Raw genomic sequence first — 17930 nt, 5'->3', positions numbered from 1 at the left:
GGGAACCAAAATTAGAAAAATGAACCAAAATTTAAATTAAGACTTTTTCAGAGTACAGTGACTAAACTAAAACCAAAATTAATATCTTGGCTGTATGACCAATAGCCGTCCTCAGCTTAAAAGAAGACAATGCTGAAAAAAATATAATAGCTTAATACCATAAAGATAAAGACAAATTAAAATTAACTGACAAAAAAAGGAACGGAAATTCGAAAAACGAACCAAAATTCGACTAAGGAATTTTCCCAAGTAAAGTGACTAAAATAAAGCCTAAGTGAATGTTTTGGCTGTATGACCAATAGTCGTCCTCAGCAAAAACGAAGAAAATGCTAAAAATAAATAATAACTCAATATTATAAGCTAAAATTAACAGAAAAAAACGATCTGAAGTTTGAAAAACGAACCAAAATTCGAATGTGGATTTCCCTAGTTTAACGACTAAAATAAAACCTAATTGAATGTTTTGGCTACATGATCAATTGTCATCCCTAATTAAATAGAAGAAAATGCTAAAGAAACGAATAATAACTCAAGATCATAAAGACAAAAACAAACCAAAATTCAAAAATAAAACCAAAATAACATAGCATTAGCTTCGTCACTTTATAAAAGTTCAACTAAGACTGACAAAAAAAACTATTCATTCATACTAGAGATGCGGAGATGAGGCAAATTTTGCTTCTAGACTCAACCATATGCAATACATAAAACTTTGAGGCTCTATGTTTTAAAAGCAGAGTCTATGGAAAATTGAGCATGAAACCTGGACTTTAGAAATATTCTTTCGAATTTTCCGGAATTAAATTTTAATGGAATTAAATTATTCTTTGAAACTAAATTTTAAACCCTTCCTTATTGAAGTGCTTGCTTTTTCTTGCCTGTAGCTGTGTGTGTATTTTGGATACAGGTTTGCTCTGTTCAGCTGTTTATTTCATTTGTATTATATTAAATCATTTTTTATTAACTTTGTGTATACTACGCTTAGTGCGTTTAGTGTGTAATACGTCCAGACTCTATTTTATTCTTATTCTTTGTTTTATTCTTTGAGTTGGACGTTTATTTTTGGACGTTTTATTCTGTGAGTTGAGTTTTGTGTTAGTTGCTTCATTGACAATTTGTTTTAGTTGTTTAGTTGTTTAGTTTAGTTGTGTTTTAGTCATGGTTGTTTAGTTGTTGTTGATCAACGCTAATTAGAATTGTTTTCTTAAAGAATTACAAAATTGGTAGGATTTTCAAGAATGTGGCAACTCAAAGCTGTGTCAGAAGATAGTGAACTTATCAGATTCAAGGTTATTGTTATGCTTGGCTTGAATTTTCCCAATTTTGGTTGGTTCTATCGACGAAATAATTTCCACAATCGCACACTATTTGAGTTTCCCCTCTTGGACGATTAACTGAGGTTTAATATTTACCAGATTTAAAGAAACTCACTGCGCTTTTACCACTTTTAAAAATAATGAAAGACAAACTTGCTTTGAACACAGATTCTCTTTTCATTTTACAGTAGTTGTCGCTATGTAAATGAGATTGCGGGTTTCTTAGAAATCTCTACAGATAAGGGACTTTTGGTTTTAAGAAAATGTTTGTTTAAACTTCAAGCATTTACATTTTTATTCTTGATTTTCTGTCAGTTTTAAAATCTATGTGGATATTACCGTCAATTCATATAGATTTTCTTCCTCAAACCTTGAATGAAGTTACCCAAACTTTCACTTTTCCAAATTTTAAAATTAAATGTAATTTCTTATGACGCTACTGTGATTCAAGATTTTGAATAATTTTAAAATAAAGTTTTATCAAACAATAAAATGTAAGACAAGTCATTTATTAAAAAAAGAGAGTTTTACGAAGGTAGGGCAAGACCCTAGCTTCATTAAAGGGCGAATATCGTCTCTTCGGGGGCGCTGGGGGGCAAAGTAAAAGTAGTTACGGTTCATCAGTATCCCCTACAACATAATAAATATTCAGAATATTATTAAACGTAGAAAATTGTTCAATAAGTAGGTATTGTTAAGTATTGCACACGAGAAAAGGAGTGAATTCTGCTAAAAATAGCTTTTTATATGGAAGTAATAAGCCTTCAAACCTTAAATAGATCGTTGTTGAAGTTAACAAGGATAAGATGAACAACTCACTCCAAAATAAACAGTTTAATTCTTAAAGTACCATGGCCATTAAAGTCAAATCAGTATTTTGGCCCCTGGGCCCTCCTGAAAACCGTGACTTTCTAGGATTTTTCTTGTTCCACGTTGAATTGTTAGAATAAATAAGCAAAACTAATGTAGAAAAATGTTTTGTTCGCAAAAATTCAAATATTATAAACCTGTTGATTTTTGAATTAAAATTAAGTTGCTATCACGCCATGGCTAATTGGAGAAAGTCAAGAGAGATAGTCTGAGCAAGAGGCAAAGCTGGGATAAGCCTTTTTCAGGATTATATGAAAATGATGTATTTTCCACTTGTTGATTGATAGACTGTCATTATCTACCCATCCTAGGGCAGAACTAAGGTAGATAGTCGTAGAACAAGGGATGATAGACGTTTTCGGGTTGACTCATGACAGACACAATTGATTGGACTTGTATGAAAAATGGGGGACTGAATTTGCTTGGACTCAAAGGGGAACAAGTGACTTAAGCCTAATAGGCTTCCTGCTTAAAGTCTCAAGTGGACTTCTTACCTTCTTAACCTTTTGCTGCTATATCTTTTTTAATTTTCTCCCACATTTTTTTTATTTTCTCTCACATTTTTTTTATTTTCTCACATATTTTTTTAATTTTCTCCCACATTTTTTTCTCCCACATTTTTTTTTTAATTTCCTCCCACATTTTATTTGTTTTCTGTCAGCTACTACCAAATACGGTTATTTAATTTTTCACTTAATCAATTCAAACAACAGGTTTCATTTTTACTGTCTTTAGTATTTTAAAATTAATTATTTATTAGAATGAAGCTGCCTTATTTCTTTGGAGAATCAAAGAGAAGTGCAAAATTCTTAAAACAGTTTGGATACCAAATTGTTGACTTAGTATACGAAGCAACCAATAAGAGTGACCCAAATGAAACACTTCTGATTCCAGTTGAGTTGGTTCCGTTGACTTACTATACGAAGCAACCAATAAGAGTGACCCAAATGAAACACTTCTGATTCCAGTTGAGTTCCAATATTCATATGTTGGAATGAAAACTAGGGATTTTCTTTTGGATTTGAGCATGGAAAATGCATTTTTGTCCATTTTAGTATGTATTGGGCCAATTCGGCTTCTATAAAAAGAAAATATTATTCAAAATTCAACACATTTTAGGCCATTTGTGACTTTAATCCTTATTCTTAAACGATTAGTAACGTGCAAAGTTACGAGTCAAATAAATATTTCGATTATAATAAAAAAAAAGAATTAGCCCTACAACTTGGGTGTAATTTGGTCAAAACCCTGGAGGGGTGGGGGCAAAGCTGGAGCCAACTTTCCCAAGTCAAGTGAGAATGACAGTGAACAATGAAAAATGTGCCATGTAGCACCATAAAGACTAAGGTGTACTAAAGAAAATTGATCTATTTCTGTGGATACTTGAACTATGTAGGCCTATCTTGGTTTGACAAGATTTTTGAAGATGCTAAGTTTCAGCTGGGGGGCATTTACCCCCACCCCTCTCCTGTCCCATGGCAAATTACACCCCTGCCCTACAAGTGGGACTAATTGATTTGGCATTTACCTACCTAATTTCTAACTGAAATAAATGTAATCTTTTTTTATTTTCAGTCTGTACTGCTAGATGCATGTGTAATTGGCGAGGATTCGAATTTGCTTCAACAAGGATGTGACATCACTGGCGGTATATATATCAAAATTCCTCAACCTTCTGGACTTCTTGAATATTTGCTGGCAAGTTTACAGACTAATTAAAATTATTTTTATGCATTGTTTTATTGCAGCTCACACATAGGTGTTGTGTGAAATTTTTCTGGATCTCATTTGATATTCAAGCGTGTTACTATTCTCAAAATGGTTTTATCCCCTTTTGCCATCCGTAGAAACAGGTTGAAGTCGGAACTGTTGATATCGTCTTTTTTTCATAATGTGGATTCAAAAACAAAAAGAGTTCCCTGTGAAAATAATTGATCCTCAATAGCAGCAAAAAAAACCCGTAACCCATTTTCTGTTTTCTGTTGTTGTGTAAGATTTATTTGTTTTACTTAATGCTTTTCGAATTGCCACAGCTGATCTCAAGAAGGTAACTAAGGCTATTACCATGGATTGCTGCCTTAGTATTCTGTCCGTTAAGGTGGTACTTTTTAAGGATTTCTAATTTTAGCTGTCCTAGGTATAAATTTGACCGGCAGTTTTCTATTAAAACTTTTTTTTAGCGTAACATCAAATGACCTCGACTCGAAAAAGACGATGCAAAGAGGGCAACATTAAAAAGCTCTAGTAACCTTTTAAAAATTATATTAGTGGTTGTGTATAAGTCATATAATCTTTGTTGTTACTGTTTTTATTACAAGCTTCACAGCTTTATGACAAGTGATGATATATCCATCAAGTTCTGACTAAAGAAAATTCTGTAGCTGTGTTTTGTGCTGTATCTTACAAAAAAAAACAAAAAACTTTACAACTGACATTGTTAAAACGCAAGCCGTTGGTGCTATCATACGAAGCGTCAATTTTAAGTTCCAAAGTGGAATTAAAAAAAAAAAAATTCAGAATTTCAGAATTTAAAACTGAATAGATTCCAAATAAAATGAAACAGCTGAATTTATTAAATGCATTTGTGATTTAGCAAATAATATTTTGAACTGTCTGTTTTCTGATGCTTTTGACCGATTGGTCAAGGATTTGTGACTCAACTGGGATGAAGCTGGCCAGTAACTACATACTTCGAAGTAAAAAAAAAATTATCTTAATCTGTTGATTTTGAAACATGCACCATTTTGAAACTAAGGTGAATCGGTAAAATACAAATACAAAATAATGGCTTAAAGGTAGCTTTAAGAGGTAGTAATACTTTGGCTAGTTTTTTAAATTTTGGAAAGGATCGAACTTCCGTAGAGCAACAAATTGGGGTTTATAAAATCCCATGTACTTGTGGAAGCTCTTATGTGGGACGTATTAACCAGAATTTAAAAATGAGATTGCTACAACATCATAATTCTATTTCATCGTCTTTAAACAAAATACCAAACCAGTAGATTTCACGTCGGCCCTTTCGGAACATATCAATAATTATCCAAATCACTTTATTTTTGTTTGAAAATGTTTCTTTGATTTCTAGGGATCAAGGTTTAAAGCAAATTTTCAGGGAAACAATCAATTTAAAAAAAAAATTATTCAAGAATAATTCCATAAACAGAGATACATGTGAATTTGGATTAAACTCAATTTACGATAATTTACTGAGGTCAAATAAAGTAAATATCACCTCACCTAAGAGCTATGACCTCTGTCCACGTAATATGTCAGATAAATCTAATGAACTGGAACCGTAAAGGTCAAAGAGATTTGCTTCCGCTGTTGCATTGAAAAAAATAAGAGCAATAAACAATATGTAATTAGTTTATTAGGTATAAATTTTGTTTGTTTTTATTCATGTCTTTTAGTTTTACTGCTGATGATGAACACTGTATATGTGTTCGAAGTATCCAGTTAAGAAATTTTATATGTGTTCACTGTCAATAAAAAGGTTTCATTCCTATTTTGAACTGTTTTACTTTCGTCATGGAAAGGCAGTGTGGTCTTCGAGGTTATCTATACAGAATTTTTCCCCTAGACTTTTGGACATTACCCTTTTTTATTTTCATTCAAAGAAATCCGAAAATGCTTGTCCCCCCATCATATTCATGTCTTTTATGTAAGAATCACTAATTTAACAAATTATTCTGTTATGTTAGTACCACCCATGCAACGCTCCTAAATGCGAGGAAACGCTACGTCAATGGCCCCATCCCTTTTCCTTAAAAAAATGACCAAATCTTAAAATACAGAAAAATATGCCTTTTATAGAAGATCCTTAGCTATCCCTATAAACAAGGACTTAAGCTCATAGACTTAAACAAACTATTCTGTTATTTCCCGCTTGTGTTACTATTTCAGAATTTGATCTTCCAATATGAAAGCTATTGGCTTGTTTTAGACTTGAACCTTTCCAAACAGATGGTCATTAATACAAATCGAAAACCCTGAAGTATATTTTTAAGTATTTCTGGTTCTTGAAATTTTTTTTTATATAACTTTAGTTCTTTTGAATTACTGCGTCCAGCTAGCCTAGGTTGAAAGGTGCTGATGACCTTGAAGGTTTTCTTTTGTCATACCTTATTATGAAAAATGACTTTTTTTGTTTTTTTTTCATTGAAAGAAAAAAATCAAAAATCAGAGAACTTGGAAATACCCTTTTTAATTTTTTTGTTAAAAGAAATCCAAAAATCCTTGTCCCCCATCATATTCATGAATTGCCGCCCCCCGTCTTTTATATAAGAATTACTAATTTAACAAGTTATTCCGTTATATTAGTAGACGCTCATAACTTATCTTTCCAGTGGCTCTTCTTACCATCTATTGAAGAAAGGAAGAATCTCAACCTCCCGCCACCATCAAAGATTGACTATCGAGCAGCCTGCTTTTGTCACAGACAGTTGGTTGAAGTTGGCTATGTTTGTTCTGTTTGTTTGTCAAGTATGTATACCTTTTTATCAATTTAGGTCAATTTGCATATTTATTATTTGGTCCTTTTAAAAAGCAAAGCAATTTTAAACTCCCCTTGTTAGTTTTTATTAGCTTCAAAGCAAACGATTTCTTGTTTTTCCTCCATCATATCCGTCTCGAAATCCAAATCGTCCAGTGGATTTGTTTTTCAATTTTCGCTGCTTCTTATTTATGGCTCTGGTTGGTTTAATTTCGCTCATTTTTGTATCTTTAGTGCTAATTTGTCTTGTTTGATTTCTCTCAAGTATAAAATTAACGGATTTAAAACCTAAACTTTGACTGTAAAGGAAAAAAGAAAAAAAAGAGCTCCTACAAAATGAAGTTTCAACCTCGTTTTTTTTTCGATTCCCTATGTCTCCCAAGATTTGCCCTATGGACATTCCTGATAATATACACTAAAATACAGTTTATGAGGTATTAGACCACGTAGCTTTCCAATGGTGTATAAAAATTCTAAAAATTTTATGTAGTATTTTACTCAAGTTAAGATTTATGTCATCGTCCATTCCATTTCAGTGATTAGATGATCTTCGTCGTCATTACTATTATTGCAATTGTCTAATTCAATGATATCACCATTAATATTTCATGATGCTTTGTCTATATAGTAAGGTTCCCCACGGTTAGTTTTCCACGAGGGAAACATTTTTAGATGCAGGTACGGAGTGCTTCAAAAAGTATCATGTGAAATTTTCTGAAGCTGATCCTTGAGGAAAACCTCCTTAAGCTCACCGGATTCGATGATCTGATCTGTCTTTTATTATTTATTTGAGATCCTAGATCCTTAAAAGTACCATTTTTTCATCAGATACATTAAGTTCCTTTAAATAGTTGGAAATATCAAATTTTGATGTCACAATCTTTGGTGCCATACCCTGGACAAAAAAAAACGAACACTTTCTTTGTAAGGCCAACTGACACAGAATAAACAAGTATACAAAACATAGAAGATACACAGAAAAAAAATTCATTTTGGATGCCATTTCTGGACGCAGTACTTCAAAAAGTCTTACACAACATTTTACAGGCAATCTCTTTCACCTTACCATGTTCTATCAACTGATCCATTCTATTTTTCTATAGTTCATTTGGGTTTCAATATTCTTAATAGCTTCAGTTTGTTTCTAGATTGGTTATATCCCCCTAAATAGTTCAAATTATCAGATTTATATACTAAAATCTTTGTTGCCGTACCTTGGATACAGGAAAATACTTTCCTTGAACCAATTGGCTATAATTTTCCAAGAGCCTGAAATATTTGTTTGGTATTTTTCTTCTTCTTTTTCACTCTCTTGTGAAACTTTTAATGTCTTTGGATTTACCTCACCTGGTTTGTGCATTTTTTTTTTTTTTTTTAATTATTTTTTTTGTTCTAAGACTGACTATACATATATTCTTAAGTTCAGTAATTTGCCCTAGGTCAGTCAGGAGACAGAGCTGAAGAATAAAAGGGTGCTTTGACGCAATGGTGATGTAGAAATTAAAACAACATTAACAACACCATTAGTGCTTCGTCACCCAGTAAAATTAGAAAAATTCTAAATAAGCTCAAATTGGTTTGATTTTATCTAACAAAGTTTTTTATTTTATTAAATTATATAATTTCTTTGGAAATAACTTCAAGTTTTCTGAAAGTAGGCTGAGATTGTTGTATTTAGACTTAGAAAAGCAAAAAAAAATAAAAACAAATACGAGTAAGGACTGTGTTTGCATGGAAAACTTAGGCCAGTTATCATACTCGGTCAACAAAAGCAAGTCTTTTATTTTAGATACAATGTAAAGCGCGGCTGGAAAATGAAATAAATAAAATAAATGCTACTAAACTTTTCATTTATAATGTATTCGTTGGTTTTGTTGGGAAATGCTGGATGGCTTATTGTTTCTTGCTTGGAGACAAACATGAGTTCATTCTGAAAATTACTGACTTGAAACCATTCTTTTGCAAAGCTTCTGTGAATCTTCCTTGTCAAAATAAAATCTCTAGACTTAACCCTAGACTTTAAACTCTAGACTTAAACTTTAAACCTAACCCTAGATAAAACTCTTTGGTAAAAAAAAAGAAGTTACTAGTAGCATATCACTTCCAAGGTTTTTTGCAGTCTAGCGCTATAGAAGATTTGGAAGAAGAACAAGAATAAAATAACTCTTCATTTTCGTCGTGGAAATGACATTCAGACTGTACATTTGCCAGTAACTTATATGATTTTTCTAGATACCTAACAGAAGAGAAAAAGTGACAACTTTATTAGCCTATATTTTTCATTTTATGTATTTCAGATGGAGGTCGGCTCGAGGAAAAGGATCCAGGGGGTTGTTTTATATTTTTGGGCATGCTATTGATTAGTACAGCCCTTAAAATCTGTTGCAACTTCACCCACACTGGTAAAGGAGTCTCTCAGACTCTAAAAGTCGTACAAATAAGAGTAGACTAAATACGATAGAAGGATAATAAAATCCTTCTAATTAATCTAATCTAATTAATAAATAAAAGAGAAAATAATATAATATCATTGCAAAATAAGCAAGGCATATTTTTCTTTATTGTATTATGCTATTGCAGTGATATACTTAAAAATCTGTGCTTGGTATTGAAATAAAAGTGACTTAGTAATAATAAATGTAAATAATCTTTAAGGCTTGATTTCTAAGGCTTGATTTCTAAGATTTGATTTCTAAAATGAATTTCTAAGACTTGATTATGGCGGATAATTCTTTTTATGTCTTTATGGTTAGGCTCAGAGCCATACTTGACCGCCGTCATTACAGTGACTTCCAATAACCTAATCTTAGTTTGAATGATTATCTTCCTGTTTCTCCAAGCTTTTTTCAACTGAGCCTTAGCTATGCTACTTTTTACATCTTCACTGCATTCATCATCTTTCCTATTTCTGCCACCCAGATAAGCAACATCTGCTAAATTGATTGTCTCATTTCCTAGCTTCACCTCTTTACCATCACCAGTTCTTAATCTTAGCGTTTTTAGTCTCAGTATTAAATTCCGAACCTATTCTTGCACCATGTACACTCCAAATCTCCCAAAATTCATACATTTTGCTAATATATTTTTTTATCTTGGAAAATTAAATTAGCTACATAAGTGTTGCAGGATTTAGCCTTCCCGTTTGATAACATGTTTTCGTAGCGCACCGTCGTCGGGAAAAGTCTGAAAAAGCTAGAAAAGTCCGGCTGGCGGTTTTTCTTTCTTTTCTTATATTCATACAAGGATTCTTCTGTGGTATATCATTGCATTCTGTTACAAATTAAATAAAAAAAAAACTAATTTTTTTAGCTGAAAGTAAGGTGCGACATTAAAACTTAAAACGAACAGAAATTATTCCGTATATGAAATGGGTTGTCCCCTCCGCAATCCCTCGCTCTTTACGCTAAAGCTTTTAATTGTTTTAAAAAGTAGAATTGTGGTAAAGAGTCAAACTTTAGCGTAAAGAGCGAGGGATTGCGGAGGGGACAACCCATTTCATATACGGAGTAATTTCTGTTCGTTTTAAGTTTTAATGTCGCTCCTTACTTTCAGCTAAAAAAATTAGTTTTTTTTATGTAATTTCTGAACGTTTTTGAATTAATGCATGTTTGGATTTGGCTCTCCGCAAATAAATTATTAAAATGAAATTTGTATATTAATTCTTTTTTTGGCTAAATGGCTTTCTCTTAGTTTTGATCAGACGATTTTGAGAAATAAGGGGTGGAGAAGGAGGCCTAGTTGCCCTCCAATTTTTCGGTTACTTAAAAAGGCAATTGTAACTTTTAATTTTTAACGAACGTTTTTATTAGTAAAAATATACGTAACTTAAGAATTAACTTACGTAACAAACTTTCATAATCTTATATTTTTATTATGTATACGAGGGGGTTTGTACCCTCGTAAATACCTCGCTCTTTACACTAAATAATATGAAAAAAACTTCGTTTTCTTAAAGAGTTAAAGAGGCTGCGTCCCAAAGTCGAATCTTAAAACGTACAGGAATTAGAAGAGGCAGTTGGGGGGCTGCCGCCCCCCAAAATCCCCGCTTTTAAGGACTCTTTTGTACAGGTTTTTTGTTTTTTTGCTAACCCCCCGCTCTTGGCTTCGGAAAGGCCCTCTTTTAATTAAAAAATAATTGAAATGAATGAATAATGGAATAACTTCGAAAAATGTTAAACACAAGAGGACAGGAGAACCATTGCGCCGAAACTAGTAATTAGTAACAATGAAGTCCCCCCACAAAAAAAACCTGTACAAAAGAGTCCTTAAAAGCGGGGATTTTGAGGGGCGGCAGCCCCCCAACTGCCTCTTCTAATTACTGTACGTTTTAAGATTCGACTTTGGGACGCAGCCTCTTTAACTCTTTAAGAAAACGAAGTTTTTTTCATATTATTTCTGTACGTTTTTCTACAATCCATGGTGGATGTAATTTAATAATTCCTGTACTCCTCGTAGAGGAATTAGGAGAGGAAGTTGGGTGGCTGCCGCCCCCCGACCCCCCCCCCCCGCTTTTAAATCATTGTTGCTCATAAGAAGCTAATATTCTGTTATCTCTCAAATGATAAGCTGTCCAGGTGTTATCAAAATTTTTTTGATGTTGTGAAAAAAAACCGCCCGTAAGGGACTTAAACTCTTGACCCGAGGATTAAAAGTCTCACGCTCTACCAACTGAGCTAATAACTTGCATGTGTGTAAATATAACTTCTCAATAGCTTTTAAAAATTTCAAATTAACATGGGCTCTTATGGAGAGAAATCCGTTAATTAAATAGCTAATGGGTGGTTTCTGGAAAACAGGGAAGGAGTTATCGGACCGAGCTGAAATTTCGCGGATAAGCTCCTGGGCCGTAGGGGACCTTAACTTGTGAATTTCAGCCCGATCGGACAACGTTAAAAGGGGTGGGGGGGGGGTTGGAGGGTCGAAACTTTCGGGGGGTTAAGATTTTCCTACGAAACTTTCATGGGCACTTACTCGGAGAATTCCGCATCGAATGAGTCTTCGTACACCCAGATCCGATGTCGGATGTGACCTGTAGGCGTCTAGGAAAAAAAAGTAAATGAATTTTAAGTGGCTATGCGTGGTTTCTGGAAAACAGGGAAGGAGTTATCGGATCAAGCTGAAATTTCGCGGATAAGCTCCTGGGCCCTAGGGGACCTTAACTTGTGAATTTCAGCCCGATCGGACAACGTTAAAGGGGGGCTTGGGTTGACAGGTCGAAACTTTCGGCCAGATTTTCCCCATGAAGAAAAAGTTGGAGGGGGATGAAATTTTGCAGGTTTCTTAGTTGGAGCTCGGGCTACGAAATGCATCCCTCCCCATCCGTCTGCGACCACTGGAACCGAAGATCGCTTAACATTGTCGTGTGTCGCCTCTTTATAGAGGCACGAGTGTGCCTCCTTGATCGTAAGTTTTGTCCCAATTCTTTAAGAATGACCCTTGAATCAGAAAGGCCGTAGAATAAATAGTTGAAATTACTAAAAATACTTTAGCATAAAGAGCGAGGTATTTATCTCCTCCTAAATACCTCGCTCTTTATGCTAAAATATTTTTAGAACCCCTCATATGTGTAATAATCTCTGTTTGTTTTAAGTTTCAATGCTACTTCTTCCTTTCATTTGAAAAAACGTTTTCATGTTTATTTTTCATTGTTTTCTTATAGTAATGCTAGAAAATCCTGCGCCCTTTCCATTGAATTTTTCTCCCCCCATGAAAGATTCCTCCAAGGAAAGATCCTACAACATAGCCCCCTCCCCTTAGCCCCACCCCCAAACAAAATAAAATCCCCCTGAAAACGTCTGTACACTTCCCAATAACCATTACTATATGTAAACACTGGTTAAAGTTTGTAACTTGCAGCCCCTCCCCCAGGGATTGTGGGGGAGTACGTCATCCCTAAAGACATAGTTATTATGGTTTTCGACTATGCTGAACAAAATGGCTATCTCAAAATTTTGATCCGTTGACTTTGGGAAAAAAATGAGCGTGGGAGGGGGCCTAGATGCCCTCCAATTTTTTTGGTCACTTAAAAAGGGCACTAGAACTTTTCATTTCCGTTAGAATGAGCCCTCTTGCGACATTCTAGGACCACTTGATCGATACGATGACCCCTGGGAAAAAGAAAAAAGAAAAAAAAAACAAAAAAAAACAAATAAATACGCACCCGTGATTTGTCTTCTGGCAAAAAATACAAAATTCCACATTTTTGTAGATAGGAGCTTGAAACTTCTACAGTTGGGTTCTCTGATGCGCTGAATCTGATGGTGTCATTTTCGTTAAGATTCTACGACTTTTAGGGGGTGTTTCCTCCTATTTTCTTAAATAAGGCAAATTTTCTCAGGCTCGTAACTTTTGATGGGTAAGACTAAACTTGATGAAACTTATATATTTAAAATCAGCATTAAAATGTAATTCTTTTGATGTAGCTATTGATATCAAAATTCAATTTTTTAGAGTTTTGATTACTATTGAGCCGGGTCGCTCCTTACTACAGTTCGTTACCACGAACTGTTTGATAAGGCTGATAGACCGTAAAAAAAATCTAGCTGACAGTTTATCCCTTCTGTATTAAATTATAATTCAGTTCTGTGGTGTGAAATGCACCTGCTTCTAATACAGATACGACTATAATTTAGAACAGGAGAGCCACCTAAAAAAATTTCCAGGGGGAGGGTGAGAAAAATACCGTCATGATTTTCACTTCTACCGGGATTTTAGTCAAAGTACTAATTAATTTTACTCTTTCGATTCATTTTAAATAACTTCTTCTTGTTCCCTTGGTGGGGGAGGGCATTTACCTCAATGCCACTTTCCTAGTGGTGCTAGCCTTTTAGACAATCCACTATGATAGCGAATAAAATTCATTGTTTATCTATGACCGTTTTTACACTCTAAGAGATTGTTTTACCAGGGTGTCTAAATTTATCATTTATTAATATACCACAAAAAAACATATAAAAATACGAAATGAAATATACCATAAAACCATGATATAAAAATAATGAAAAAATTATGAATATCATGATAAAAATATACCATAAAAGATAGTTTTGCCCACTGTGCATTATTTTAATGTATGATATATTACCTATTGTGTTTTTCTTTCTTTGAATATATCTCTTTATTTTCAGTTTTCTGCCGAACATCGCCCGTATGTGTCACATGCTAGTAAGTTCTTTTATATTTTTCCATAAGTTACACCTTATTTGCTTCTTTTCTTCTTTTTTTATTTTTAACCGCCTGAGAACTGCACCAGGTCAATGATCACGTGCCATGTAATTAAAATATTATTACACTTCTCTTAATGGTGGAGGCCTTTGTCGAAAATCCTAAAACTCGTATGAGTATGAGTCGAATCTAATAAGCAACGAGTTCCATGCCACAGGGATTCTAATAAATGGATTACCGTGCGAGATTATGAATTTCTACTTCCGCACTAAGCGGATTCTATTGCATCCTTTGATGTTGACTTTTGCTGACTTTTTGCTGCTTGTAATCTGTATGACTATAATGCTGTAGATGCTTCTCGGATCTGGAATGAATCGGAGTGAATGAATGAATCGGTTGAATGTCTGGAACGAATTGGATCTGGAATGTTGGAAAATCCTATCGTTTTAGACTTTATAAAAGTACTAAATTGGTCTTGAAAAAGTTTTCTTCTAAAAGTAGATTTAAGTTGTGATTGATTTCTAGATTTAGCTATGACTCATGTTTTTATTTGTTTTTTTGTTTATTTTCATTCTCTTTCTCAATAGTGTCTGGTACCTGATCTAATTCAGGCATCATATTCCGTATAATATGACTCGCTGTTACACGACTGAAGTCAAACCTTACGGAGGGAGTAATGTAATTTGAATATGATTTATCTAAACAATATGATAATTTATTTGACTAGAGGTAAAAAAACATTAGAATATTAAGGGGCTGTGAGGGTCACTATTAAGCCGAGAAAAGGTAGAACATACACTCGAAAGAATGTACAGTGATTCAAGATCAAGAAAAGTAATAGCTCGTGGACGATTAGTTTCGTGAAGGAGGTTGCTAGCTTTATTATACTACTTAGAAAGTGGTTTTAAAAGAGAAGTTAAATTAGACATCCGTATTATTGAACACTAAGAAGCATGAGATTAGATCAAACAATAAAACCTAAAATTGATCCTTGGGGGACGCCAACACATGGGGGATTCGGATATACCCCCATTGACACCAGCACAGACATCAGAGATGATACTATCCCTCGGGAGAACAAAAATTACAGGGAAAATTAAATACGTAACAAGAAAATGAGAAATATTCTATTCCCAAATACCGCCCCTTTTCTGTATTTATCTGACGTCCAAGTAAATGGACGCCCAAATGAATACTTTCTGCATTATTTTCTGGCTCGTCGTTGCTTTTTATACAAAATTTTCGAGCTATAATACTTAATTGTCTTATGGCGATATGAAGTGTCTGATTCTAACACTTTTCTGATTATTTATGCTGAAAACTTTTTCTAGTTCCATATTCAAAGGAGCCACAATGCAGCAGCCCAAATCAAAGAAGAAAAGAGCTCTACCTCCTGGTCTCATTCGTTGAATTCCTATCTTTATGTACCGTATCTATGATTCATATTGTTCACAGTTTGATTTTCTAAATTAAAGTTTTATTAAAAATTCAACTAGTTTTGTTTTATCATGGTAGACATAATACTATATTAGAATAGTTTAATTCGCATATAAAGAGTGTATTTATTTGAACTACTGCTTACCATTTTTGGCTTTTATTTAACAGACATCCTACTATTTTCAAGTCATTTTCTAAATTAAAATTTTTTACTAAAAACTCAACTAGTTTTATTTATCATGGTAGACATAGTACAATATGAGAATAGTTTAATTTGCATATAAAAAGTGTATTTATTTGAACTACTACTTGCCTTTTTTACTTTTATTTAACGGAAATCCTACTATTTTCTCATATCGATGCAACTTAAATTTTGTGATCCATCAATTACCTTTAGTAAAGACGGTCTTAAAGATGTACACAGCGGTGTATCGCAGTTTAAATCGGTTATTTATTAATTGTAAAATAGAGTTGCTTAAAGAATAACTAAGTACTAATAAACGGGTGTGGTAATCAGAATTCGGGTAAATTCGGTAGATATTGTACATTTACTAGCGAATTTTTTTTTATCTTTTATTGTATATACTGTTTCCTGGAAATTATTAGTTTTTCAAAAATTGCAGAGAAGCAATGGTATTGGTTTCTTTTGGAGGTACTACTTTTTTAAATTTAATTTTAGACAAGATTGTCAGTGTCTAAATTTTCTGTTTAATATACTGGGACTCTGCAAACAAAAAATGACGAGAATCAGCTAAAGCTCAAGCCAAGGAATAACTTTTTCATATGCGTAGCTAAAGCGGGAGCAAAGGTGGGCTATTTTCCTCAAGAAAATCATAGTCTCCGTAGTAAAATTCTCTAAAGCGAGTGAAAATTTTAATTTCTGACTGAATACATTAGATTTGTTTGCTCTCCCTTCTTGCCCAATTTCCCTTCTCACATAAGAAAAATCCCTAGCAGCCCCCACAATGCCAGGGATTACTTTTATATGTTTCTTAGCATGTATTTATGCTCATGCATTAATTTTTCAAGTTCCTCCGGTACAAATTTTAATTCTAAAATTTAGCCTGGATAAGAGAACATGTATAGATTAACTGCCATCTAGGACAAAGATGCAATTGTTTAAGAATATAAAAGCCAGATTTAGCGGGGCTGCGTTTGATTTCCAATTTTCTCACGAGTTGAGTATTTTAAAATATTTATATATTTAAACACTTCTCAAAATTTCATAAAATCATAACTTTATAACGTTATGAACGTTATAACACATTCATGAAAACCAGAAACAGTTTAAAAAGAAGCTTAAAATGGAATCATTTTGCTTATGGAAATTGTCCAGAATTGTTCTTAATTACTTTCTGTGATAGATTCAGTTGAATTGGCTACTATTTAAATTATTTAGTATTCGTGGACAAAACATTTTTTTCCAACGGTCTTTTTCAGTCAATTATTATTTTAGAGAGCATCTATACGACTGCGTAAAGTTAAGGATCGTTTAAATGCTCTAATGGACAAATTTCAAAATATAAAGCGTGGGCTTGGTCAGAGTGTCATGTGAAACTCCAAATTTCAAGTTCTTTATTTTAGAAGTATATCCGAAAACCATACACTTGAGGTTTCAAACTCCCATCTGCGAAAAAGTGGAATTTTATATTTTTTGCCAGAAGGAAAACAACGGATGTGTGTTTATTTATTTTTTATTATTTTTTTTCCTCATGGGAAGTATCGAACCGATTGTCCTAGTATATCCAGAGAGGGTTCATTCGAAAGGAAATTAAAAGTTTCTAGTGTGCTTTTTAAGTGACAAAAAAATTGGAAGACAACTGACTCCGCTCCTACGCCTCCCCCTCCCCCAAAGTCTGATCAAAATTATTAGATAGCCATTTTGTTCGGCATAGTTGAAAGGTCTATACTAAGCTTTTGGGGGATAGTATGACCCTCCCCCAATAGCCCCTGGGAAAGGTCTGTAAGTTGGAATTTTGCCGACTCTCTTTACGTGTAGTATTTTTATTGGGGAATAGACAGACATTTTTATGAGGGATCGGGGAAATTTCTGATGGGATAATTTTTCACGGGGAGAATTTGCTCAGAGGGGGGAATCCCCCGTATTATAATAGAAACAATCAGAAATTAATCTTTTTCAAGAAGAATTTTTCAAGCGGAATCGGCCGCAAGAATATTTTCGGAAGACTTTATTTAGCGAGAATGAAATCGTCTGCGGGAAATTTTCTGGCGGGGGGAGGGGGTATTTTACGTAGGAAAAACTTACCATGGTGGAATTTTAAATGAGTAAAGGGAACTTTCATTGGAGGGAAGTCAGATTTCCCGGCATTATTGAAAAAAGGAGCAGAAATTTAAATAAAACAGTTTTTCAACTGAAAGTAAGGAGCACCGTTAACACCTAAAAAGAACAGAAATTATTACAAATATGAGGAGGGGGGTCGGTCCCGCCTCAATACCTCGTTCTTTACGCTAAAGTTTGACTTTCTGTCACAATTCTTTAAAAACGACTCTTGAAGCACAAGGGCCGTTTAATTAGAACAATAAGAAGCTTCTTTAAAATTGCTAAAAAAAACTTCAGCGTGGAGAGTGAGGTATTGAGGATGAGTGAGCCCCTCCCCATATACGTAATAATTTCTGTTTATTTAAGCTTT

The 17930-nt window shown here is 33.8% G+C and overlaps 1 protein-coding gene across 1 annotated transcript in view; it reads left to right on the top strand.

The window, feature by feature from the left end:
• LOC136039294 (general transcription factor IIH subunit 3-like) overlaps positions 1-15334 on the top strand; it is a 42747-nt gene extending 27413 nt beyond the window's left edge. The window contains exons 5-8 of the mRNA XM_065722902.1: positions 3762-3884; positions 6533-6668; positions 13806-13842; positions 15174-15334. Coding sequence (XP_065578974.1) covers positions 3762-3884; positions 6533-6668; positions 13806-13842; positions 15174-15252 — 375 coding nt within the window. The 3' untranslated portion in view covers positions 15253-15334. The remainder of the gene's footprint in view (positions 1-3761; positions 3885-6532; positions 6669-13805; positions 13843-15173) is intronic.
• The last annotated feature ends 2596 nt before the right edge of the window (positions 15335-17930 follow it).

This window comes from Artemia franciscana, chromosome 19 (assembly GCF_032884065.1).
Source record: "Artemia franciscana chromosome 19, ASM3288406v1, whole genome shotgun sequence".
Lineage (NCBI taxonomy): Eukaryota > Metazoa > Arthropoda > Branchiopoda > Anostraca > Artemiidae > Artemia > Artemia franciscana.
The sequence above is the reverse complement of the archived record's forward strand: the minus strand, read 5'-3'. Positions and strand labels throughout refer to the sequence as shown.